General features: G+C 36.6%; 1 protein-coding gene across 8 annotated transcripts in view; it reads left to right on the forward strand.

The window, feature by feature from the left end:
* LOC307171957 (axin-2) overlaps positions 1-27,499 on the forward strand; it is a 238,915-nt gene that overhangs the window by 83,361 nt on the left and 128,055 nt on the right. For all 8 annotated transcript variants that reach the window (XM_079893910.1, XM_079893912.1, XM_079893913.1 and 5 more), the window contains 3 exons: positions 2,552-2,687; positions 13,072-13,179; positions 21,004-21,186. In XM_079893910.1, the coding sequence (XP_079750036.1) occupies positions 2,552-2,687; positions 13,072-13,179; positions 21,004-21,186 (427 nt within the window). The remainder of the gene's footprint in view (positions 1-2,551; positions 2,688-13,071; positions 13,180-21,003; positions 21,187-27,499) is intronic.

A 27,499-nucleotide genomic window follows, 5' to 3' on the forward strand; every position in this document is an offset into this window, starting at 1 on the left:
TCATACAACCCAGAAGATCAACCTTTACATGTGTCAGTGTTTATTCGCTGACTTTAGCTATAGCTTCTTTGCACGAAGAACAACATAGTGACGAAACACGTTTGTCCGTTTAGGGCCACCGTAGAAACATGTCGATGTAAGGGGACCCGCGGTGTGTGTTGATAGAAATGGCTCATTCTAAGGTAATAAAAACATAACAGTTCATTATGTAAGGTCAAATCCCACCAGTTGAGATATACCTAATGATATAACCCAAGGGTAGCATGTACAGGATGAAAAGCAACGGTCCTAGTACTGAGCCTTGTGGTACTCCATACTGAACTTGCGATCGATGAGACATCTCTTCATTTACTGCTACAAATTATTAACTATCAGATAAGTACGCTTTGAATGAACTATGCATTTTTTTAACATGCATTGCATTAAAGTAATGAGAGGAACGTCGTCCAGCGTAATTTAGTATTTTTTCACTAGAAATGTGTGTAATTAGAGGGGAGGGTTTGAGAAAGAGGGCTTTGACGTCACGTCAATCAAAAAGTAAAGTTGTTTCAGAGACAAAGTAAGGGCCGGGTCACACAGCAAACAGCAAAGGTTACATACATAGACATATAAAGAAAGAGAAACATATAAAGAAAGAGAAACGGAGCAGTTTTGTTGAGCATGTTTAATGGAATATGTGATTGGTGTTATTGTAACATATGAACTACACCTTAAAGACAGATAGACACATATAAACGAAGCACTAACTAACTAATCCTCTCTTCCTCTCAGCGAGCTGCTCTTTCTTCTCTCTGGAGCTCTGAGTGTTCAGAGAGTGCTATTTTTGTGGCTTCGTCTTTTTCTTGTTTCTTTCTTGTTTAGACGCCTGTTTTCTTCTTTCTTTCTTTCTTTCTTTCTTCCAGTGTTTTTTTTTTTTTTTTTTTTTTTGTGTCTGCTGGTTGCTCCACAACAGAGATGTGCAGAAGGCTCTTTTGTGTTTGCTCTGCCCTGAAGGCATTCATGTTGCAAGACAGATTAATAATTACAGACTACACAACAGTCCGGGAGAAACAATTTCTAGATCTTTTGATGTCAAACATGAGAGAGACCAAAATTACACAGAAAAGAGGCCATAGAAAAAGAAAAAAGGTCCCCAACTTTTCTTTTTTTTTTGTTGCAGTTGTTTTGTTTTTAATTTCCTCTTATTGTTATGTCTGTTTTTCATGTGTGTGCTAAATGAGACGATAACTAAAGAAGGATGATCTGATGATGTTCATTTAGAGAGCGTGTTTTTATGTGTATGTTTTGTGTGCGTGGAGAATTGTGTAAAAATATTATCATTATTATTGTATAGTTATTACTATAAATCATTATTAACAAAATTAGGGATGCACCGATATGAAAATGTTGGCCGATACCGATAACCGATAATTCTTTATATTTGAAAGCCGATAACCGATATATTGGCCGATAAATCTAAATCCAAATTTTTATATAATTTTTGTGAGCCTGATTACAAAAACAAAAGTCTCAGCGTTAAAATCCATGTCCCAAACACACTGATCCGTATTTTCCTTTTTCCAAAGTGATTTCCATCATATTTCAAGCAATTCAAAACCATCAAGTTGAAGGAAACAATACATTATTTATCGGCTTTAATATATCGGCTAAATTTTTCTTATCAGGCCGATAACAATAACATTAAAAATGAACAAACATCGGGCCGATACCGATATGGTGGCCGATATATCGCGCATCCCTAAACAAAATATGTGTTATAACAAAAACAATTCCTCACATTAAATGTCTGATGTCATGTTTCCTCTTTGATATTGTTCTGTCAGTGGCTTTTTGGATGTGTTGTTTGATGAAGAACTAATATGTAGTTTCTGAATTGTTCTTTCAATTTAAGGTAATTACCACAGTAATTACACCCTTTTAAACGGAGGGCGAGATGTGCCTCACACACATCCTCACACATGCACGGATATAGACAGTGAAAGCAGGTTGACAAGCTCTTTGTTGCAGTCTGGCTTGCAACTGACAGCTCTTTTGGCGGTTACGTTTCAGCGTTGTTGTCAGACATGAGTCTGAGACGCTGTTTGTTTTGCGTCGACACACATTTGTGTGCTGAAGTTCTCTGTGTGAACATAAAACACTTCCCCAATCAGCTGATAAACAATAAGTATAAAGCACAACATGATGTTTTTATGTGACGTGTTTCCCGTCTCAGTTATGGGTTTCACTCTACTTTCTCTCTGTTCTTACTCTTAAGAATAATGGGTTACACTTTATTTTAAGGTGTCATTGTTACAGTGTAATTAGACATTTAAGTACTGAGTAATATTAAGTAACTACATGTACTTACTATAGGGTTAGGGTAGGATTAGGGTTTGGTTGAGGGTTAGTTGCATGTAATTATGCATAATTTATAGTTATTACTATAGTAACTACATGTAACATATGTAACAATGACACTGTAAAATAAAGTGTTACCGAATAATGCAAGCACATGGATATTCGTGTGTATCAGTCACTGGGTGACCCAGTTTGTGTGTGTTTTGTGTTGTAGGGATAAAGATGAGCAGCTGGTTCGTGCTCGGGACAGTCAGAGACATCAGGCCCATCAGGCTGAGAACGCACTGGAGAACTTTAAGAAGCAAGTGGAGCTCAACTCAGAGAAGACCTACGCTGACATGAAGCAACAGGTGAGTCCAGGGCGCTTACACACTACAGTTTACACTGCGTCACAAGCTCGAAGAGGAGAAATGCAAGGTGTATGAAAGAGATGTTATGGTACGTTTACATGGCAACGATATGCTTAAAACGGAGAAGTTTTACCTTTGAGTTTTCCGTATACAGATTGTCAAAATAATCCCCATTCACACGGATTCGTGAAAACGGCTAAAAACGCTGTATTCTGCTGCCAGGCCAGTAGATGGCGATGAAACACTGTAGACTGAACACGTAATATGCATGTGCATGACGTCATCGTCTTCACAGATTCACGTTTTTGTCGTTTACACAAAGACCATTTTCAAAAACGTGCACTTTTAAACCCGTTTTCAAAAGTTGAAGGGCACCCAAAACGCTGTTGTCGTGTAAATGAATGGCCAAGACACATACATTTTTTTACGTTTTTGTTTGAAAACGGTGTCTTGTAAACAGCCCCTAAGTCTCCGTCTATTTACCGAGCCTCTGGCACACAATCAGATTGAAATCAATAAGCTTAAATCTCATTTGTTATGTTTCTAAGATGCTACAATAATCACTGGATTTGAGTTGATGGCATCAAATATTTTGAAAAAATAGAAAAAAAAAGAAAGAAAAAAAAAGTTTCGGCTGAAATTGTTTTGCATCTTTTTCCTGCACACCACGTGGATAACATTATCATAACGTTGACAATATTGATTTTTCAATTTCTTCTATATCTATTGATTCATAAATCCCAAGATCTTCCTCTTTACAACTAGTTATAACACAAACACACATGAATGAACATCAGAAGGTATGTTGGAAGAAACAGTACAACTTGTAATCGCTCAGTGTTTCAACCGTGGAAAGACGTCAATAAAACAGCTTGTTAACAATGTTGCGTAACGTTATATTTACCTACCTTGTTAGTTAGAATAAATAACTCTAGAAAGGAGCATTTTACTAAATATATGCACTATATTACATATTCATTATATTTTTACTTAACCTGTTAATGAGGTCTTCATTATTTAACATATATTTGAATAAATCTTTCATGAAAACAAGGTTTTATTATAGCAACCATCTAACGAAATTACGAATTGGATTAACTGGAGTAGAAACACAATTATGTAATTAAAAGGTCGTATAAAAACTGCCTTATGTGAAATTTAAGTTTTTTATGTAACTAAGTTTTTATTTGAGTGTTGATAAAAAAAAATAAAAAAAATGAAAAAAAATAAAAAAAATGTGATTATTAAATAAACTATATTTTCGATTTGGTGTTTATGTAAGAAAAAAAATTCACGTCGGTTCATCACTAAATTCAGAGTTTTAAATGAGACAGAAACATCATATCTGATTATCTATGTATTAAGTCTGCACGTTTCTGAGTGATATCCAATCGCTTGATGCATTCCTGTAGGAATTTGTCCAAGTAGCAAAAATCTAAATATGGATAAGAAGGTTTATGAAAGATATGACTTCTCCCACACTGTGACATTAGGTAAAAACAGCTTCAACATCATGAAGGTATTTAAGTACCTTGACACATTTCTGTTTGACATGCCATTTTATTATAGCTGGTGTTACCCTGATGCACCTGAGGATATAGAGTTGAACTATTGTTTTTAAAGGGATACTCCACTTTTTTTGGAAATAGGCTTATTTTACAACTCCCCCAAAATTAAACAGTTGAGTTTTAACTAGGGCTGTCAAAAGATTAATCGCGATTAATCGCATCCAAAATAAAAGTTTGTGTTTACATAATATATGTGTGTGTACTGTGTATAATTATTTTGTATATATAAATACACACACATGCATGTATATATTTAAGAAATATTTGCATACATATACTGTATTTATATTTATATAGTTTATATTATATATAAATATTTTTTTATATATATATAAATAACACATTTTTCTTAAATATATACATGCATGTGTGTGTATTTATATATACAAATTTAATTATACACAGTACACACACACATATTATTAAAAACAAACTTTTATTTTGGATGCGATTAATCGCGATTAATCTTTTGACAGCCCTAGTTTTAGCCAAAACTTTCTTGATTCAAAGTTCATTAGATGCTAATGGTCTTGTCCGATTCAATGATCTATGCTAAGCTATGCTAAAAGTGGTACCGCCAGACCGGAGATCGGCTAAATGGATTCGAAAACGGTAAAACTCAACTGTTTAACTCTGGGGGAGTTGTAAAATGAGCCTATTTCTAAAAAAAAGTGGAGTATCCCTTTAAGGCTCCTTTTAGCATAAGTATTATTATAAGATTTGTTCCAAAAATGAAAATGTTGTCATCATATGCTCACCCTCATGTTGTTTCACAAACCTGTATAAATTTCGTTAACCAAACAGTTGAAATACCCTATTGACTTCCATAGTATTTTTTTTTTCCTACTATGGAAGTCAATGGGGTCCATCAACTGTCTGATTACCGAAATTCTTCAAAATATCTTCCTTTGTGTTCAGCAGAAGAAAGAAATTTGGTAAATGATGACAGAATTTTCATTTTTAAGTGAACTATTCCTTTAACAACAAAGCCACACATGGATCCATTATGAGGATTGCTGCAGAAACTAATAATTTTTGACTAATAGTCTGGGGAACTCTCCAAGTGGTCGTCTCATTCTGATGAAGTAAGAAACACCATCACATTTTGCCACTTTAGAAACCTACAATCCAGTCATACTGTCGCTTTCCGTCTAAGTGGGCGTTCTTCACCAGATCAAACTGCGTTGTGGCAGCAGACTGAGACGTTCTTTCGCTGGTATCTCTGTGTAATTGAGCTCAGGATGTATTGGCCCGTGGATTGTTCCAGACAGCGAGCGATCAGGACTGCAGACCGGGTCATAAATCACATTCTCTCAGGATATCACTGCATTCCCCCATATGGGCACTGAGCATCTCTCAGACGACAGTTCACATCAATGACAAGCTTCCAGCATGACTTAAGAGTTAACACATGTTCTCCTCCAGTACATGGACCATGCGGACAGTACAGGTTTATCAAGCTCACATTGTGCGTTAGTATAGGCGGGTCCACAACTTTTAAAGGGAATGGGAGATGAGACTCTGATTGGTTTATTGCACATTACGCCCAAAACACACCCATTACTCATTAAGAGAATAGGGACAAAACACACCCATTACTCATTAAGAGAATAGTGACGACCCTTTTAGACCATGCACCGGGAGCGCCGACCATTTTTCCCGTCGTTAAACTAGCAAAAGTGGATTTCGGACATGGCGTGTGCTTAGATCCTTAAAATAGGGCCCATAGTGTCAAAAAGTGCCAAAATAAACTATTGTGATGCCTCCATTGGCTTCCTCAGCTGCCTTAAGAAGCTTTTACCCTTCTGAATCACTGATTGGTATTAGATGAGCAAGCAGGAATTGTTACTCATCCCAACATGTATGCTGTATGAGTCTTTGTACATTCACCATTTCCATCATAACAACTGCGCTGTTCGTCTCGGCATCATCACATCAGATCCTGAGCACAGATGCTGGAGCACCGACCGGTTCACATCTGCGTCCAATGTGTGTGCAAACAAACACTCGCGCTATTGTTACCTAGCTGCTAAAAGCCTCTTAATTATCCTCCAGTTCCCAAAAAAATCATCATTCAAAACTAAATGATCCAATCAAAGTTAACTTGGTTTACTTTCTTAATAAATATTACTGGTCTTGTTATGAATGATTTCTGAGTGCACATTGTTATAAAGAAAACACATCACACTTCAAATGAATAATAATCGTAATCAAATACCCATGATCCAATCAAATCCTGGGATGCGTTTCCCAAAAGCAAAGTGGATTGTTTCTAGGTTTAAGATGATTTGGGAAACTCATTCTGCATTTCCTGCTGTTGTATTCTTTCACTCAGAAGTGTATCACATTGTATTGGCTAAATGAAATGGTTATTTATGTAATTTAAGGATTTGGTAATTAGCCCTGTTGATTCCTTGCAAACATTAACCATGGTTTTATTACGATTCAAACCCAAAAACCATGGTTCTTGTAGGTATTCCATGGTGACCACAAATTAACCATGGTTTTGCTACAGAAACAAAGTTTTAGTAGTTTAACTATGTTTTTTTTTGTGTGGTAATACAAATCGTAGTCAATACACCAAATACTACAATAAAACCATGGTTAATTTTCATAAGGTTACACTATAGCAATTGCTGTAATTAATGTGTAATGCTTATATTTTGTGAACGTTACTGACTCGAGTTTTAATTTGTAGAAGACCTCTAGAATTGTATTTCTATCAAACATACTCTAAATGAACTCAATCTGAAGCTTGTAGTTTATATGGCGTGAACTCTTCTGTTCTGTCATGGTCCTGGTACTGCTGTGCTTATGGACACTTTTAAAGGATTAGTTCACTTTCCTGATCATTTACTCTCCCCCACGTCATGTTGATGTTGATGTTCATGTCTTTCTTTCTTCAGTCGAACAGAAATGACATTTTTTGACGAAAACATTCCAGGATGTTTCTCCATATAGTGACTTCAATGGGGTCCAACGGGTTGAAGGTCCAGATGTGAGTTTCAGTGCAGCTTCAAAGTCTCGACACGATCCAGCCAAGGAATAAGAGTCTTATCTAGACAAACCATCCGCCATTTTATAAAATAAATAAACATGTATATACTTTTTAACCACAAATGTCTTGCACATCCACGGCTTCACGCATTACGTAATCACGTTGAAAGGTCACTTCATTCTGAAGTGAACTAATCTTTTAGAAGTGGCGGAAGTACAGATCTAGTGTTTACAAAGCCAACGTGCAAAGACTAAGTCAAACGGCCTTTACAAAACAAGTAAATAAATAAAAGATAAAACATGTCGGACGATTTTGAAGTTGGAGGAGAAAATAAGATGGAATTTTTCGCCCTTCCCTGCATTTCTGAACCGGAACACGCGTGACCTTTCAACCTGATTACGTAAGCGTGAGGTTCGTGGACGTGCAAGACAAGCATTTGTGGTTAAAATGTATATAAATGTTTATTTTGTTATAAAAATGGCAGATGGTTTGTCTAGATAAGACTCTTATTCCTCGTCTGGGATCGTGTCGAGACTTTGAAGCTGCACTGAAACTCACATTTGGACCTTCAACCCGTTGGACCCCATTGAAGTCACAATATAATGGAATGTTTTCCTCAAAAACTTTCATTTATTTTCTTAGATTTTTATTTATTTTTTTATTCTGAAGTGAACTAATCCTTTAGAAGTGGCATCCTAAAACACAGCACAGCAGTTCTCAGCACATGTGAAATGGAGGCTGCGTCCATCTTCAAAAAGACACAGTCCTGTCATCAGGACTCTTATGAAATCCTTAATGCAGAAAAACAGAGGATAAACTCAAAGTTCCTTTCAGGCAAGTCAATTTCACTCGGCGGCCATCTTTGAAACACCTCAGCTATTTCAGTCATGCAAGTTCAGCTTCTGTCTCTCTGAATGTGGAAACATCAAATTCTCCAAAGCTGTTCACCAAACTTATGATACAATTTCATATTTGAAACCACCAATGAACCACTGTTTCATCAATTTTGTTTCTAAACACTCAAATGACTCAAATGGCCATGTACACACTCTGAAGTTTCAAGAGTGAAAACCGCATTTAAATGCAGGAGTGAATCCCCTAAATTATCGTTCTGTGTACGTACTGAATGATTGACACAGCGGTAACCATAGCAACATTTTGGCTCACGGCGGTGAACATGAAACATGAATTCCTATGGGCAAACTTGATAAATCCTACAGTGTGTGGCCAGCATTTCTGGATCATTGTGCTATGTTTACATCGACACCTTTTGTGTCAAGTGGTTGAATCCCAGCATGCTTTGTACATGCATGCTAAATAAAGCAATCAGATTGATGTGCACACTGCATGAATATTCACATATATATACGAATATACATCCTCCCCATCTTGACTTAAGATTTATCTATTGCACTTTTTGCTTAAATATAAAGTGTGTTACACATAAAATGTATTATTATTATTATTATTTGGGGTCCTGATTAGCAGACGACAAGCTCATGAAGCGTTGTACTGATGGGACGATGCCGTCTTGCAGCACTTGTCAGACGATGAGTGGAAGGAGACATTTATATTGACACGACACTGTATTCAACAACAACAACTGCTCGTTCTGTGCGTCATACGTCATTACGCCATTTCTGTGTCTCCAGTTTCAGTTTCCAATCCGATCAAGTGTTTCATGTCCTATCGAACGGATCGGGAAAATGTTTAACCCCCCCCTTGCAATCCAAATTCAATTTAAATCAATTCATTCCCATTGACGTGGTTACATGTGGCTTTGCTACTAGTCCAGTTACAAACAGATTATTAGTGTTCATGTAAACGGAGCAATTAGCCCCTTTCACACAGCAATCCCGGTATATTACCGTAAATTTGCCAGAACGACGTTACCGGTAAATTCAAAAACGCTCTGTTCACACAAGCAACAGCGTTCTGGCTCTTTACCGGTAACAGACCATTCACACATCAGTAACAGAACACCAGTAAACTCTGTGATGATGTCCTGAACCGGAAGCCTTGTTCCTGAAGAAGGCTCGTTATTTTATCATATCGCTAACTGTTGCTGAAAATCTCTTCATCCGCCCGGACAAGGAGAAGCGCTTTAGTTTCGGTATCATTTGTAAAAAGCGCTGAGTAAACGCATCATCTGCGTTGTCATTAATAAATGACTCTGAGCCGTTGCTCTTTCAACAGCTTTTGATTGGCCCAAATCACTTCTTACATCAGCGAGTTCTGACCTCGTACATGCAAAACACCGGTAATCTTCATTCCGTGTTCATATAATGGTGATTTACTGGTAATGTTACAACTTCCCTTACTGGTAAATTGCCGGAACCGATTTACCGGTATATTTGAAAAGGTCCTGTTCACACATGATCTGTTACGGTAATTTACTGGTATATTTGGAAAGGTCCCGTTCACACATGATCTGTTACGGTAATTTACCGGTATATTTGAAAAGGTCCTGTTCACACATGATCTGTTACGGTAATTTACCGGTATATTTGAAAAGGTCCTGTTCACACATGATCTGTTACGGTAATTTACCGGTATATTTGAAAAGGTCCTGTTCACACATGATCTGTTACGTAATTTACCGGTATATTTGGAAAGGTCCCGTTCACACATGATCTGTTACGTTAATTTACCGGTATATTTGAAAAGGTCCTGTTTACACATGATCTGTTACGGTAATTTACCGGTATATTTGGAAAGGTCCTGTTCACACATGATCTGTTACGGTAATTTACCGGTATATTTGGAAAGGTCCTGTTCATACATGATCTGTTACGGTAATTTACCGATATATTTGGAAAGGTCCTGTTCACACATGATCTGTTACGGTAATTTACCGGTATATTTGGAAAGGTCCCGTTCACACATGATCTGTTATGGTAATTTACCGGTATATTTGGAAAGGTCCCGTTCACACATGATCTGTTATGATAATTTACCGGTTTATTTGAAAAGGTCCTGTTCACACATGATCTGTTACGGTAATTTACCGGTATATTTGAAAAGGTCCTGTTCACACATTATCTGTTATGGTAATTTACCGGTATATTTGGAAAGGTCCTGTTCACACATTATCTGTTACGGTAATTTACCGGTATATTTGAAAAGGTCCCGTTCACACATTATCTGTTACGGTAATTTACCGGTATATTTGGAAAGGTCCTGTTCACACATGATTTGTTACCGGTAATTTACCGGTATATTTGGAAAAGTCCCATTCACACATGATTTGTTACCAGTAATTTACCGGTATATTTGAAAAGGTCCTGTTCACACATGATCTATTACCGGTAATTTACCGGTATATTTGAAAAGGTCCTGTTCACACATGATCTGTTACCGGTAATTTACCGGTATATTTGAAAAGGTCCCGTTCACACATTATCTGTTACGGTAATTTACCGGTATATTTGGAAAGGTCCTGTTCACACATGATTTGTTACCGGTAATTTACCGGTATATTTGGAAAAGTCCCATTCACACATGATTTGTTACCAGTAATTTACCGGTATATTTGAAAAGGTCCTGTTCACACATGATCTATTACCGGTAATTTACCGGTATATTTGAAAAGGTCCTGTTCACACATGATCTGTTACCGGTAATTTACCGGTATATTTGAAAAGGTCCTGTTCACATATGATCTGTTACCGGTAATTTACCGGTTTATTTGAAAAGGTCCTGTTCACACATGATCTGTTATGGTAATTTACCGGTATATTTGAAAAGGTCCTGTTCACACATGATCTATTACCGGTAATTTACCGGTATATTTGAAAAGGTCCTGTTCACATATGATCTGTTACCGGTAATTTACCGGTATATTTGAAAAGGTCCTGTTCACACATGATCTATTACCGGTAATTTACCGGTATATTTGAAAAGGTCCTGTTCACATATGATCTGTTACCGGTAATTTACCGGTTTATTTGAAAAGGTCCTGTTCACACATGATCTGTTATGGTAATTTACCGGTATATTTGGAAAGGTCCCGTTCACACATGATCTATTAAGGTAACTTACCAGAAAAGTAAACTGTGTGTGTACAGAATAGGATCATCATGCACCAAAAGGTGAAGGGACAACTGAATGTAGCCGTGGTTTGTACATAGCCACTGAATGGCTGCAAGTCAGAGATATGTAAGTAGGAATATGTTCTGCGTGTTTATGTACGATCAGTAATGACGTGAGCTCCCACAGGAACCTTTAACCAGGATAGCATTAAGTCATGTGGGCAGAGTTCCTCTGCAGCGTTGCCCTTGGCAGACTGTGTGTGTGTGTGTGTGTGTTTACTAATGGTCATGTAGTTGTGGGCGAGTGTTCGGGGATCCTCAAGCTCTCTCTGGACTCCCACATTCAGCTCATGTTGTTTCTGATTCACCTTTCTCTTTCCACCCTGAGTCTCCAGCGATCATCATGTGTCCAAGATTCAGCCCACATCAAAGTCTTCAACTCCCCCTCTCTTTCTCTTTTCTGCTGTCCATTTGCATTCATCTGTTCGTAACGGCATCATAGAAAGGAAAGTCCTCTGGATAACGGGACACGACCTTGACTTACACATGCTAACTGTAAAGCGCATCTTTTAATGAATTATTGGTAGCACTTTACATTAGTTAACATTAGTTAACTACCTCAGTTAACATGAACAAAACTCTTCAGCATTTATTAATCTCAGTTAATGCTAATTTCAACATTTACTAATACAGTATTAAAATCAAAGGTTGTGTTTGTTAACATTAGTTAATGCACTGTGAACTAACATGAACAAACAATGAACAGCTGGATTTATATGAACTAATTTTAACTAAGATTAATAAATACTGTAACAAATGTATTGCTCATTGTTAGTTAATACATTAACTAATGTTAATTAATGAACCTTATTGTAAAGTGTTACCGATTTATCCATTATGTTGATCAAGTATCCTAACTATCCTTATAAAGCCAAAGTCAGTTTTTGTACTGGGAACCGTTGTGATAATACAGTTGGTAAAAGTAAGTGGCATGTCAACAAATATAATCAATCCTCATATACACACAAACACAAAACACCTTCAGGGTGACACATGACACTAAAATAATGTCATAAATAAACATCGAATAACCATGGGTTTGCCAGTTTGAAAAAATGTAAAACATAATATGATGTTAAATAATTTACAGTTTATCACCATATGTGATAAAACCGTTAAACAATTAACATTTGAGTAGCATGTGTTTTTAACAAACATAGGCACATGATGGACAGGTACAAGTCATTATAAATATATTTCATTCAATAGCAAACAGTGTCAATGAATTATACATCAACTATTACATATTTCAGTATCTGTGTGCTGTGCTTATTAGAATATCGCTTCATTTAATTGTCGACATGCAATTATTAATGACTACGTTAACATGCACCAATAATGTTTTGTTTTTAACAATAATCAGAGTAAGGACTTAATCGCTGTAAGATGTTTACATGACACGAGCTAAACTCTTCAATTTGCAATGCCATTTTCAGTATTCTGATTATTGGCTAAGACGTGTGGTTATATTAACCGCCATCCTTCATAATGTGCGTCCGAGCACATGTGTAATAATGTGATTATGTGCGTGTTTATTGTGATTAAAATCAGCGTATGCCTCATAGTTTAAAGCGATCATGGTTGCTACAATTACGAGCTTAATCAAATGGCCAAAATCCCATTATAATTGCATTATGAGGGTGCATGTATATTTTTGTGTACAGTGAAGAAAAAGATCTCCATTGATAATACATTAATACAACGCTGCCACTGTTTTGTGATTGCAGATGGAGAAAGTGGAGTGCGATCTGATTCGCTCTAAATCTCTAAGAGAGAAGCAGTGTAAAGAGTTCGGTTTGCAGATGGAGGAGTTACAGCGGAGATACGAGCAGCAGGTCACCATTCATTTACATCATATTAAGTGTGACGAACAAATAATTTACTCAGACTGCAGCATTATTACACCGAGCATCACAGTTCACATTCAAAATCAAATGATTGGATGGGCTGTCGATGTTCAATTTAAAATCCCTTATCATATCAGTCCATTCAGTCTCCAGTTCCACCTGATTAAAAATGTAATTTGTTCTCCATTTAATCAAAAGTCCAATCAACTGATAAGATGCTACCTTTAAAAAGAAAAAAATATTGACTGACAGGAATGTGTTTATCTTTCTTTTTAGTGAATAGTGAAATATTGTTCACCTTAATCTTATCACATTGCTATTTAACAGTACATTATATTGCATTATGGATACCAAACAATGGATTTTATGTAGAAGTATCATTTGAGAAGCAGAATATATATTGTTAGATGTATGATTTATAATATAATATAGTATGGATGCACGATAGTATATTTTTGCAGATTTATTCATGAATTTCCAATCATTTTTTAGCTCATAGCAGATATTGACATACATTTCTTGTTTCCCTTTGTTTGGAAACAAGTCTCTCCTGTGCAAGAATTATAATTTAATTATTTTTATTTTTATTTTTTTCATTTCAGTTAGTATTGAGCAAAAACTTGAGTTCTGAGGTCTCCTAACCAAAAGGTTACTTGTTAAAGATAAATAAATGTTAATAAAGTTCTTTTTATAATAAGAGTACATTAAAATAACTCTGAAAATAACATTAATAAAGTCAGTCCTACCTAAATATTTCTAGAATCGGATATTTTTTACAGAAATCCGTCGTCGAAGACGCTCTTCGAAGCTAAACACAGATGTTTATCCATTAAACCGACAGACTGGACTGATGAAACCTGCAGTGATTAGTCTACTATTAAAGCAATGTAAACAATAGATCTACATAATATTCATAGTTCATAGGAGGCATAATGTATTAGCCCTATAGTTACAGCATGAAATAGTATTTAAACCTGTAACATTTTACATAGGTAACATTTAAACCTATAATAATCACTCATAATTCTGACTTTTTTCCCACAATTACGAGTTTATATCTCCCAATACAGACTTTATAAACGGTTGATATCACATAACCTGTATAAACAGTGTATATGAGAGGAAAAAAGGCAGAATATCGAGTTTTTATATCGTGCAATTGTGATTTTTCTTCTCAGAATTGTGAGATATGAACTCGTATATCTGTTTGCTGTTTGCTAACACTCAAATATCTATACAGTACCTAATGCGAGAGGTGATAACATCTGGTAACCATAGTTTTTGCATAAAGAGTTATTGTTCATAAAGTCCCCCTGTAGTTGATCATTTTATCCCTTAAAACTCATCTTTGATCACCAAAATGACATATTTAAACGTTTTTTTTTTCCTTAAAATGCCTTAAAATATCTTGAATGTAACTCGACACCCTTGCCTCATTTAGTATGCGCGGTTCTATGAATATGCAAATGAGCCCCGCCTCCACTCACTCCCTCAGCTCAGAGATCCACTGGTTGACGATCACACGTTGATCTGATTGGTTACAAGGTAGTTTGTGACGTCAGAAACACCAGCGATTTCAAAGCGTGTTTTTGAGACTGTCTTTGGTTCACTGCAGTTTTAAGGAGACAATACTCAGCAATGCTGTCGACTTATGAATTTACACATGGTTTGTCTTAAAGCACGTTAAAAACACCACATAGACACATAAACAACATTAAAAGCTTGATTTTCACCACAGGGGGACTTTAAACATTAAGCAGACGCTATTATCCAAAGCGGGAACAATAGAAGCAATCAAATCAACAATATGGCAACGATATGTAAGTGCTGTGACTTGTACCAGTTAATCTAGCACATGTAGCAAGGTTTTTAAATAGGAAAGGGGAATAAAATGATATCAAAACTGCAAAACAAGTACTTTTGAAGGAAAAAAAAGATCAAACTATCAGCAAGCTGACCAATATTCATCTTTGCACTGTTGTTCTCTCTTTTATCTATGTCTGGAATATCAAAAGTGACACCGGGTCAGAGTGAGTGTTTGTACAGTAACTCACTGATCCCACTTCGACAAACCAAACTCACTTAATATCTCTAACGTAATGTTCCACTTTATTGACCTTGTTCTTGTGGCAGCTCATTACTTGTGAACCTGCCCACACAATGCATTGTGGGTGGGCGCTCTTTGCTTTTTTTTCTCAGGTTATTTAAAACCGAGACAAATGAATTTCTCATCTTTAGGTTTGTGTTCAGTGGTGTGTGAGAATGACGAGAGCGGGTCGTGACACGCTGTAAGAAACTACACTAAAGCCTAAAATCCAAAAGAAAGGACAGACAATATGCTTTGTTTTTATTTCCCGGTGTTGTGAAAGATTCAGTCCGCCCGCAGAATCCAATCCCCCATCGACTCAAAGTCCTTCATTTGTAAGGCCTGGTCAAACGCCTGTGGTGTCATCATTAAATCTGGTTCTAGATCATCAAATAGCTTGTTTTATACCTCTTTTACACTATTCCCTGTACTGTAGTGTGTGTAAAACAAGTGATAATTGGTAGTCAACTTGGTTTTACTTGTGTAATGTGACATGATAATTACCTAGAAATGTAGTGATGAAATACCAGAATGGAGTCACATGGTTGGAGGTTGGTTGAAAAATAAGACAGAGCAAGTTGTTATATTTTCACGTTTTCAGCGGCGCTGGATCCGGAATTATTTTTTACATTAATTCCTCCCATTGGGATTTCAATATAGTCTTTGCTGAACCGCTATTAGCCACGAATCAAACCAACCAGCTACAGTGTGAATTATAACATTACAAACTTTGATTTGAAACAAAAAATAATGTAAAAATCGGACAAAAGTACTAAGACATGTTCTTAACGGCTTTATTATGGGAAAATAACTTTAATACAGCTAAATCCAATTGTTAATGATGGAGAATTATAAAAATACTCGTTTAAAAATGTTGATTTAATATAAATATTAGGGCTGTCAAAAGATTAATCGCGATTAATCACATCCAAAATAAAAGTTTGTGTTTACATATATATGTGTGTGTACTGTGTATAATTATTTTGTATATATACACATGCATGTATATATTTAAGAAATATTTGCATACATATACTGTATATATTTATATATAATTTATATTATATATAAATATAATTTTTTTATTTATAAATTACACATTTTTCTTAAATATATACAAGCATGTGTGTGTATTTATATATTCAAATTGAATTATACACAGTACACACACATATATTATTTAAACACAAACCTTTATTTTGGATGTGATTAATCACGATTAATCTTTTGACAGCCCTAATAAATAAATAAATATATATATATATATATATATATATATATATATATATATATATTTATTTATATATATATATACTTTACAATAAGGTCTTATTTATTAGCATTATATAATTCATTAACTAACATGAACAAGCAATGAATAATATATTTGTTACAGTATTTATTAATCTTTGTTAATGTTAGTTAATAAAAATCCAGCTGTTCATGTTAGTTCACAGTGCATTAACTAATGCTAACAAATACAACTTTTTATTTTAATAATGTATTAGTAAATGTTAAAAATGAATATTAACTAAGAGTAATAAATGCTGTAAAAGTAACAGAACTATCGATTAACAGCCTCGTAGCTCACAGTAGAGCTGTCTTTAAAGCTTTAGAAGTTATCATTAAAAATCAGTATCCCTACGGAGAAAATTAATGGATTTTTTTTACTCCCGGAACCCGACTGTTGCACTCTATAAAGATTATGACGATAAACAACCACTTTTCAAGTATAAAAATCTGGTAAAAAAATATTCAAGTCATGTTTTTCACTAAATTAACACAAGAAACACTTTTAAAACCTTTTTGTTTGTGAACCAGTACACCCCCATCAGCCAGTGAAACCTCATTTTGTGTCGCTCAAATCTTTTGGAAGCCTCAAACACATCTACAGTTTTCATCCTTCATCAAAGTTCAGAAATTCGGGCTGGCGGGTATGCGGCTAGGTTTGGCTCGGGGATGGGAAGAGGCTTGTGAAAGGGAAAACAGGCTAGTTCTTGCTATGCTAGTGTCCTGTGGTTATTCCTGTGCACGTTCCTATTGTTCCCACTCGCACAGTCAGACTGAATCATTCACAGGAACACCAGGAGCTTTTTTAGAAAATAAATATGTTCAGTGTGTTGAATTTTGAACATTTGACCAAGGATGAATAACTGTAGTGGTTATAAAGTCTAATAGATATATAATTAGCATCATTGTGAAGAGCATTGAACACCTGGCCAATCAATTAGCGCTATGTTTATTGATTAAATAGCTGAAAATACATAGAAAGGCAAATGCTTGTTTTGTTTTGTTTTATTATCAAAATGTAATTTTGTAGGAGTGGAGAAAATATTTTATGGTTGTTTTATTTGAGTATGCTGAAATTGAACATCTGTGATAATAAACTTGGGATTTTTTTTTTTTTTTTCTAAATAGCAAAAAGTAGGAAAACACTTTGAGCTGATGGTGGCACTAGAGGGTGGACACCAAATGAACCAGGAAACTATTCAGATCTATCCCTGTTATTCACTATTCAGACTCATCAGTCCCATAAACTGACTCTGTAATTTAATGTGATTTAGATAAGTAAAAAAAATATTTTTGTTATTACTACTACTTTTAATTATTATCATGTCTGAAATATTACAAGCGACAAAAACAAAAATTCCATACTAAAAGGACAGTTATAGTTGGTGAATAAAATATTATTGTTACAGAAACAGTTGCCAAGGTAACAACAAAACCCTCAATAATATTTAGTGTCTAAACTCTTCAAGCTGCGATATCACTCACCCAGAACAACTTAAAGTTGACCAGACCAGTCATAATATGTCACAGTAGTGTCAAAAGTGATTCATAAAAAGACAATTTCATTAAGATGTGTTTTATATTAAGACATTTTTTGCTTGATAATTACTGTAAGTACATTCTTCCCCATTCTCATTATTGTAATTTTCAAAAATCTTCTTATTAATGCATATATATATGTATACAGTAGTCAACATTTGGATCATAAAAGTTCAACAAAATTGTTCTAAGACAAGAACGGGTATTGTTCAAAATTCATGTATAACTTTGATGAAAGGTTTTGATTCACTTTAAATGTTGACTACTGTATATACATTTTAAGTGAGGTACTTTTACATAATTTCACATCACAATTGTCTTAAAAATGTGGCTAAACTTGGCTTCATATTATTTTTTAAAGGTCAACTATGGCCTGAAATGGACATTGATTACACAATATAGTGATATTATAACAGAGGCATTGCTCTGATTTATCAAGGGTTTAAGGAGTTATTGTTAATGATATTTAGCCCTGTGAGAGGTAAGTTGATAAAGCTCTGAGCTGGAGCTGAGATGTTTAGTGCTGCTTTAATGAGTGGCCCGTGCTCCCAGGGTCACTTTTAGCTATTCACGCGGACACAAAGAAACATTCCCCAGGATTCCCCTTCAATTGGACTTTAAAAGAGTGCATTTCTATAGAAGTGTTGTTTCTCTTTGACCTCCTCGCCATTTGACGTCACGCTGGCAACATTGAGCTGATGTCTGAGGTCACAACAAGTAGGAAGTCAAGTATATGACATTAACAGCGTCCCACTCACATATCCACGTCAACCAAACAGTCCATCTCAAGTGCTCTCTTTCTTTATAATAATTTTTCAGAAAAAAAGCCACACAAACAAAAAAAGACGGAATGGTCCTCTTTGGAGTATCTGTACTTTTTGAATAATTGAATATATTTTCCCCCACTCTTTCTTCAAAGAGATCCCCTACTGAGCACCTTCTGTCCGATACAGAGCGGTTTCACTCATGAATTCAACGCTGGCACTCTAGGAGGGGGCGCTAATCACATCTGCCCGGTGACAGCAGCCATTCAGCGCTAGCGCTTTAAGAGCCCGGCACCCAGCAGCCCTTTCTGTGACGTTTCAATGTTTTCAATCTCTCCCCCCACCCTTCGCTTTCCCACTGTCATATCGGCACATATTTGGCGTGGATTTTCACCCTGCGTCGAAAAAAATTAACTCAGAATTGTCAAAACCAAAGCCTTGCCTTTGTCGCTTGTCCGACAAACGCTGTGGGACGGGGTTTAACCCATTAGCTGTACGCTAGGCTTTAAACTAAGGTAATCACTGATCCAAGCTATTCATCTGTTATCACGTGTATATATATATATAGCAAATTTGGCCGGTTGGATTGTAGTAAGAGTATTGAGAACTGAGTTTTGGATATTAATGCATGGTGTGTCATGAAGATGTCCATCCTATTCTTTAAGACTGGAGAGTTGTGTCCTTCGTTGAACCCTGATCAATTAGCAGAGGCTCTTTCTTTCAATGTTTTCAATCTCTCCCCCCACCCTTCGCTTTCCCACTGTCATATCGGCGTGTTTTTGGCGTGTATTTTCACCCTGCGTCGGAAACAATTAACTCAGGATTGTCAAAACCAAAGCCTTGCTTTGTCCGACAAGTGCTGTGGGACAGGTTCAGTAAACTGAGGTAATCACTGATCACCGGCTATTCATCTGATATGACGTGTATATACTGCAAATCTGGTGGTTGGATTAGAGGAAGAGATCATCAAGTAACGAGATTAGGATATTAATGCATGGGGTGTCTTGAAGAAATCCATCGTATTTCTTTAAGACTGGAGAGTTGCGTCCTTCGTTGGTCCCTGATCAATTAGCTGAGGCTCTTTCTGTTGGCTGTTGAGTTTCGCCCTATCGTCTGCTTGCATCCACGTCTCTTCCTCTACTGTGTCGAAGGGCAAAATCGATAACGCTTTCCAAATCTTCAGCTTCTTCAAAATCCACTAAAATTGGGGCTGTTTGAAGCGTCTTTTGTGGCCTTGTGCCTGATTGGCTGGGGGAATCAAGATGAAATCCCATTCATCACCTACACTCAATAGCACCACAGCAGCCTCTAGCTGGCAGGCCAGGTAGGGTGCCGAGCCACACAATGTGGGGGGATTAGCTGGAAAACTGCGGGATGCAGGCCTCTAACTGGGAGACGGGGGGCCGGATGGCCAAGGTCACCATATCCCATCCAGAGGAGACTGGGAACGGACCTTGGGAACCGACACGGAGGCTCGACTCACCGCACAGCAGGTGCAAGTCAGAGAGATAATGCCACTGCTAGCTTTTGTGTTCTTTCAACATTTTCCTTCTTGCTTTCAATCCGGACCACTTTTCTTTTTCTTTTTTTTTTTTGAATAAGAGTTAGCAAGGGATGCCGTGCAAATTGGAATATTTGAGATTCTTAATTTTCCATTTTTGACAAAGCGCAACACTTCGGAAAAGGACTAAGTAACAGTAAGTTGCGGTATATCCATCATCACAGTATGGACTGACAAGAAAATTCTAATTATTTGAATGAATGGGGAGTGTTTTCTTTTTCTTTTTTGCAGTCTGTTGGAATAAATGGGATTATGGGTAAAGATTTGCTATTCTTTTATGTTCATTTCTCGCTTCCTCGTCTTCAATGCAGCGCATGTCGATGATACTGGCCATCATTTAGGTGTCCAGTTCTGTGCAACATTTTGTCTTTCTAATGAGATCTGAAAGAAATGCTAGCTCGTCATAATTGGCAGGACAACAACAAGTGAGGTCATAGTGATGCAAAAACTTGCGTAGGCTTCTTGTGTTGTGAGGCAAGCCGTGAACTTTTTTCTTCGCTGAGCCATGCACAAGTTGTCATGACGACAGGGATGTTCTGCTGATGAAGTCTTGCTCCTTGTTGTCCAATCAGATTGTGGAGCTGAAACTGCAGCATGAACAGGAGCGGACGCACCTACTCCAGGCACACAATGCCGAGAAGGACAGCCTGGTCCAGGACCACCAGCGGGAAATCGATAGTTTGGACAAGCAGGCGAGGGCCGCCATGGTCCAGCAGCAAACGCAAACACAGGACTGGAGGAAGCGCGATGCTCAGGTAGGGGGTCCTTTCCCTTCCTTTACAACGCTTTCTGGCACTATTTGGTTTTGCTAAGTAGGATAATGTTACAGTTGATGGTTGTTGTTTTTTTTTACGCTGTGATTTTATGACATTATCGTATTTTTATGCGTTGCATTGCATTGAAATCTATTACTTTTTAAAAAAAAAATCGCATACTTTTTCGCAAAACTGTTGTGCGTTAAAAAAAACCCCAACAAGCATTCAATTTGGAAACTTTTTAACCATTATGTTCATGTGCAACTTTCCACTGCGGGATTTCCTTAAAAATTGTAACATTTTCATTGAAAAAGCATCTGAAAAACCACAGGCTGCCGGATTTAAGAAAGTAAATTTCCAAGCCCATTGTGACTGGGGCCTTTTATTGGGAACCGTAGGGTGCTTTCTTCTTTTCTTGGGATGTTTAAATTGGGGTTAGTTGTATGTTGTGCACCAACCACTGAGTTCTACAGTTCTGTTTGCTGGTTTAGTCGCTGCGGTGCAGGTAGCATTTATCTGCTAATAAGCACTATTCTCTAATATCTGAAACTGCTGCAACAGGCATGTGTTATTTAGACAGTATTCATGAGCCCATAAGACCTCCATTTTGGTCATCAGCGGGTATCTGGTGCCTGTTGTGCCTAGTGCCCCGTCCGCCGCTTCCCTCTCCAGCCTGGATATCGTGAGATCCCTGTGGGAAGCCATTCGATAGGCTAGCCCCCAACTGTGGATTCACTGGACTCGTCATACCCCAAGATTAAATGTAAATTGTCAGCATGGCTAAATCATATTTATTGCCTCATAGCAAGAGAAAGTTGATGCCGTATAGGACATAACAATCCATGATGAAATGTTCCAATCTGAATTGATATATTAGCAAACAGGTATGGTAACAATACCTTAAGCGCTCTATATTCAGTGTGGGTTTTTTTCTGGTTTGAGTGAAAGTTGGTTTCACCTGCTCAGAAAATGGAAACAACCATTTTTTTATTTTTTTTTTACAGGTAGTGCTATTAGTGGTTTGATATCAATTATCAATTTTCTCGCTAAAAACTATTTCAAAAGAGTTTATCTGTGCCGTTTTCAACAAGGAAGATCATGTTTTACAAAAAAAAGAGCTAAATAATAGTAAAACTTAACAAATGAGAGTCAAAAAGTGTGTTGTTAAGTGTGGCCTTTTCAGTGGACTATATTAGTGAAAAGGTGTGTTATTGGACTACTTAAGCGCTCTATATTCAGTGTGGTTTTTCTCTGTTTTGAGTGACAGTTGTTTTCACCTACTTTTTTACAGTAGTGCTATTAGTGGTTTGATATCAATTATCAATTTTCTCGCTAAAAACTATTTCAAAAGAGTTTATCTGTGCCGTTTTCAACAAGGAAGATCATGTTTTACAAAAAAAAGAGCTAAATAATTGTAAAACTTAACAAATGAGAGTCAAAAAGTGTGTTGTTAAGTGTGGCCTTTTCAGTGGACTATATTAGTGAAAAGGTGTGTTATTGGACTACTTAAGCGCTCTATATTCAGTGTGGTTTTTCTCTGTTTTGAGTGACAGTTGTTTTCACCTCCTTTTTTACAGTAGTGCTATTAGTGGTTTGATATCAATGATCAATCATCTCGCTAAAAACAATTTCAAAAGAGTTTATCAGTGCCGTGTTGTTGAACGTGGCCTGTTCAGTGGACATGTCTTTCATCAGCTGGTAGTTGGCACTTAAAGGAAAGAGGTTTGTGGTTTGGCTGATATGTTTCTCTTCTGTGATTCAATGATGCAGTTTTTTGCCAAGAGTACATCAACCCTCTATGGCCCAAACCATCTCTATTCCAATATAACCCCCTTCAACTCACTGAGAGTGAAACGCAACTCATGGACTTGAAAAGATCCCTTGAAATATCTCCAAGAATATTGACAGGTAGAGAGCTGATGAAAGTTAATGCTATTTATGAAGCAAATAACAATTTTTATTTTATTTTTTAACCTCAACCCTCAGAGATATCCCAAGTATTTATATTGATGATGTATTGGATTCTGGAAAAAAAATTGCAATGCTGGACTTTTAAGGTTTCAAAATTTCACCGCCGTAATAATTCAGTGTTACTTTTACTTTCTTGAGACGCCTAAAATTTGGAATAGGACATCTCAGAGCAGAGCCTCTGAAACTCTCCAAAGCTTTGAGATCCTGGAATATTCCTACACCCCTCTTACACTTCTGAAAGTTTCATTTGGCTGTGATGAATATCACCTGGAATAGTTTATCTATGATTTACTGAATGAGCAATGTTGTGGGAAGAGCATACAAATTGTTGACCATAAGACCCACAAAAATCTCAAAGGTTTATATTTTTCTTTTTATTATATTATATTACCCTTTTTTTCCCCCTCACTTTTCCGCCCGTGGCATTATTACAGCGAGAGACATCCTATAGGATGCTCCGCATTTCTGTTTAGTTGCAATCAGCTCAACAACATTATTGATTATACAAGAAGTGCCGGCTCTGAGGGAATGTGTGCATTTAGAGAGTGCCATAACAGCTACAGATAGCTTGAAGAAAACTACTCGGAAATGAGTGTTATGACCACAAGCCTAAAACAAGAACTAAATGCCAATTATTATATTTATTTTCAAATGCATCAAAATCGCTTTATAAGCGATCCAAACTCAGAGCACCTGGAAAGTGTTTACTGCGAACTGAGCCGCTCAAAACACTGAGACGCGTCTCTGAATCACGCATTGCAACTTTGGAACAGACATAGTGATGTTGTTCACAGTCCACCTTAAACCCTTTTGCCACTATAATGTTGCCATTGCTTGTTGATATTATGGACTTAAGAGACATTTTCACAGCTGTCCAGGTAGCTTGGGAACTTCAGTAGCTACTGAAAACAGTCTGAAAACCAGAAGTTTTGCATTTTGATCCTCCCGAGAAGAGTAATAGATATTTCTTTATGAAAATCGTGGAATGGATTGGAAGATTGGAATTTGATCCAAAACAACATTCACAGTGTTGAATGCGGGGAGATTCAAATAGTAATTTGTAATATTCTTATCCCCCTAGTGGTTGGCTGCACTATATGTCATAAGCCCCACCCTCTCCATGCAATCGAATGGGATGCGAGCCAAACTAGAAAATCCAATTACACAGTAAGTTTGGTTTTAGTTAGTTATTTGTTGCTAATAGTGTGTCACGTCATGATTGACAGATGTGCTTGCGATTGAGTCTGCGGGAGTGTGTGCAACTCCAAATGACATAATCGGTAACGACCGTTTCTGGAATATAGTGAAGAGTTACAGGATGTAATTGGAAGTATAGATTGAGACAATTCACAGGGTGGAATTGAAATTATCACCATCTCAGGTCATCTGATCATAAAAATTATCCACAATAATATTGCACTTATGTATTTCTCACTACCTTTGAATGCAGTTTGAGTGATCAGATCACAAAGCATTTTTTGACCTGTGTTTAGTGCTAAATGAGTGACAGGTGTAAATAAGCACGTATACTAACTGCTGGGCCACAGGTCTGTCCATTAACTGTTGAGTTACATTTTCATCATTCATTCATTTCATTTATGCTAATTTAATGTAATTTAATTAGAAATCAGCCAACATGAACTCTAGATATGTCATTAGCAATTAAATACTCTTATCTGTTCACCACTACTCATTACTTCATACAAAAATTATGCTATTAAGTTTCCTGTGTTGTATTTCTGTATTGTATTTCAAATTTAGTGAATTCTGATTCAAATGTTGGACATGCATAAATAATGGTTCTCCGACCACTCCCCTCATATGCCATTGGCAAAAAAACAACAACTAAAAGATAATCCCACCATTGGTTGAGCCAGTGTTACTGTGTTGAGCTGGTTGGATACTGAATAGTATGTGTTTGGTAACAACTAAATTAAAAGTTATATTTAGAGTTGAGAGACTTGAGTTTTGGGTTGGGTTTGATATAATGAAGTACTGAGTAATATTAATGAACAGCATGTACTTACTTTAGGATTAGGGTTTGGTTTAGTGTTACCGCATGTAATAGATAGATTAGATAGATTTTTTTTTATTTGTCCTCAAGAGGAAATTTGTTTCCACCCTAGATCCGTACATAACACAAACACACATAACATGTTAAATTATCGACTTAATAATACAATAAAAAATAATAAAAACAAAAACTAGAGAGCATAAGTAACGTATCAATGGCCTATTTCCTCTGTATTTAGAGCTTGTATAGATATATAGACCTGTAAATAGATGGAGATAAATAGAAATACATAAATAGACCCTTTTCATCACAAATCAACATCACAAATCTAGATTTGAAACATGTTTATAACACTACACTTTGTTATATTACCTTGACAGTAAATTACAAAAATAAAGTTTCTAATACAACAGCTGAGAGAGTGATTTCACATAATTCTCTTTTCTGACTGCTGTAATCAGTCTCTCTATAATTTTCCACTCTTTTGAAATGTCATAGGAAAACTGTCATGGATTTATTTATTTTAATTTTTTTGCTGTTGGAGCAAATGAGAACACAAAATGTATATTTGCTGTCTCCCATTCATCGCTATAGACGTTTACCCAACTATGACGAACCCCAAAAATGTGAAAATGGTCATCACTATAGGTACATATAACGTGTAACAAGGACACTCTCAAATAAAGTGTTACCAAGACTTGTTTCTAGTCCGTCCTGTACATGTGATTTTAATTTAAACATCCCAAAAAAAAAAAAAAGATTGACAAAATGATTGATATTGGAGGTGATGTTTATCACGTCAGTTCACATTCCTTAAACCTTCACCCAGTGACGGGTAACATCACTCACATCTCTTCCTGGAATACACACAATGAAGATGAGCCATTCAGACTCATGTCTTGATGTGGTCAGGACATCAGAAGCGGGCAAGATGAGCCAATGACTCGTGCTTTTCTCACAGCACAGAGAGCTTTTGTTCCAGGTCGCGGTGACTTGTTTTCGCCTTGTACCGTTGGTTGGTCACGGCCCGTTCTGTAACCCACATTACATGGTGTCAGCGTGTGTTTTCCTGTTAGTTGCAGGAAATCACAGCACATCTGGTTTTACAACCATCATTGGAGACTTCATGTTTCTCTCTACAAGTTTCCATTCAGAGGTCTGCTAGATTTAGCTCTATCGCTTCCCCTCCTCTCATGCGTGGCTGTATCGATCTGAAAGGAAGATGATGAGGGAGTTCAAATCCCCCTCGTCTCCGGACTGGAGTCTGTGCATTAGTTTCCTCGGACTCTGCCGCCCTCCGGGTTCCTGTTTTCTTTAGTCTGTTTGAGGATGAAAAGACCAAAAACATCAGGATGGTTCTCAGTAAATATAGTTGCCTGAAGCCAGCGCAGTAAACCAATACACAGCGCACTCCAGAGACTAATGCCCATTCCACACGCTCACAACATTATATACGTTCATTATTACACAGAAAACATTGTGGACAGAATCTACGCTTTCACTTATTTGGTCTTTTATCAGCCTGAACTCATTTAGTCTCGTTCATAACGAGCGATTTAATCGTTGGAGGCCGCTGTACTGTTGGTCTCTAGTACTGCTGAATGATCTAGTGTTGCAGAACTGGACTTGGCTTTCGAAAATCAGATCACAAATGAGAAATATTTCAATCTATTTTAACAAGGATTGCTGTCATGATAACCTATAATGAACATGATGAGCTAGCGTCGAGGAGCTCTGATCACATGACTTCACACGCATTGGAAATGGCTTCCATTAATATCCATTGATTCATATGGCATGGTTATTTAATTTAGATAAAGTGGACATTTCTTACCAACGATTATTTTAAAGGCTAAATAGATCCACTAACATTGGGACTTTGGATCATGGTAAGCATTCAAATTATTACTGTTTCTTTTATGTTTAGCATATCTATAATGTTCACACCAACATTTAAAGCAAGACACTACTATGTAATATTATTATTATGACTAAATTAGTGTCATATTTCATATTGTTCTTGTTTAATTAATGCAACATGTTTGTGGTGTAATTATTATTTATGTATGATCTGTCTATAGATTGTATTCGTTTGCGGATTGAGAATTGCTGCATATTTCATTTGATCTGATCTCCAGACAGATGTTAATGTCTCAGACACTTACAAAAGAAGGAATCAGGTCATTTCATTTAAACCCACTGTACAGATGCTTCATTCTGCCATTCAAATCCATTATTATGTTTTCTTGCGATTTCATTCTTGACAAATTACGTTGTTTTTTTTTTGGGGGGGGGGGGGGGGGGGTCTAGTTTTATTTCTCATTAATG

This window comes from Squalius cephalus (assembly GCF_949319135.1).
Source record: "Squalius cephalus genome assembly, chromosome: 1".
In the NCBI taxonomy this organism is placed as follows: domain Eukaryota; kingdom Metazoa; phylum Chordata; class Actinopteri; order Cypriniformes; family Leuciscidae; genus Squalius; species Squalius cephalus.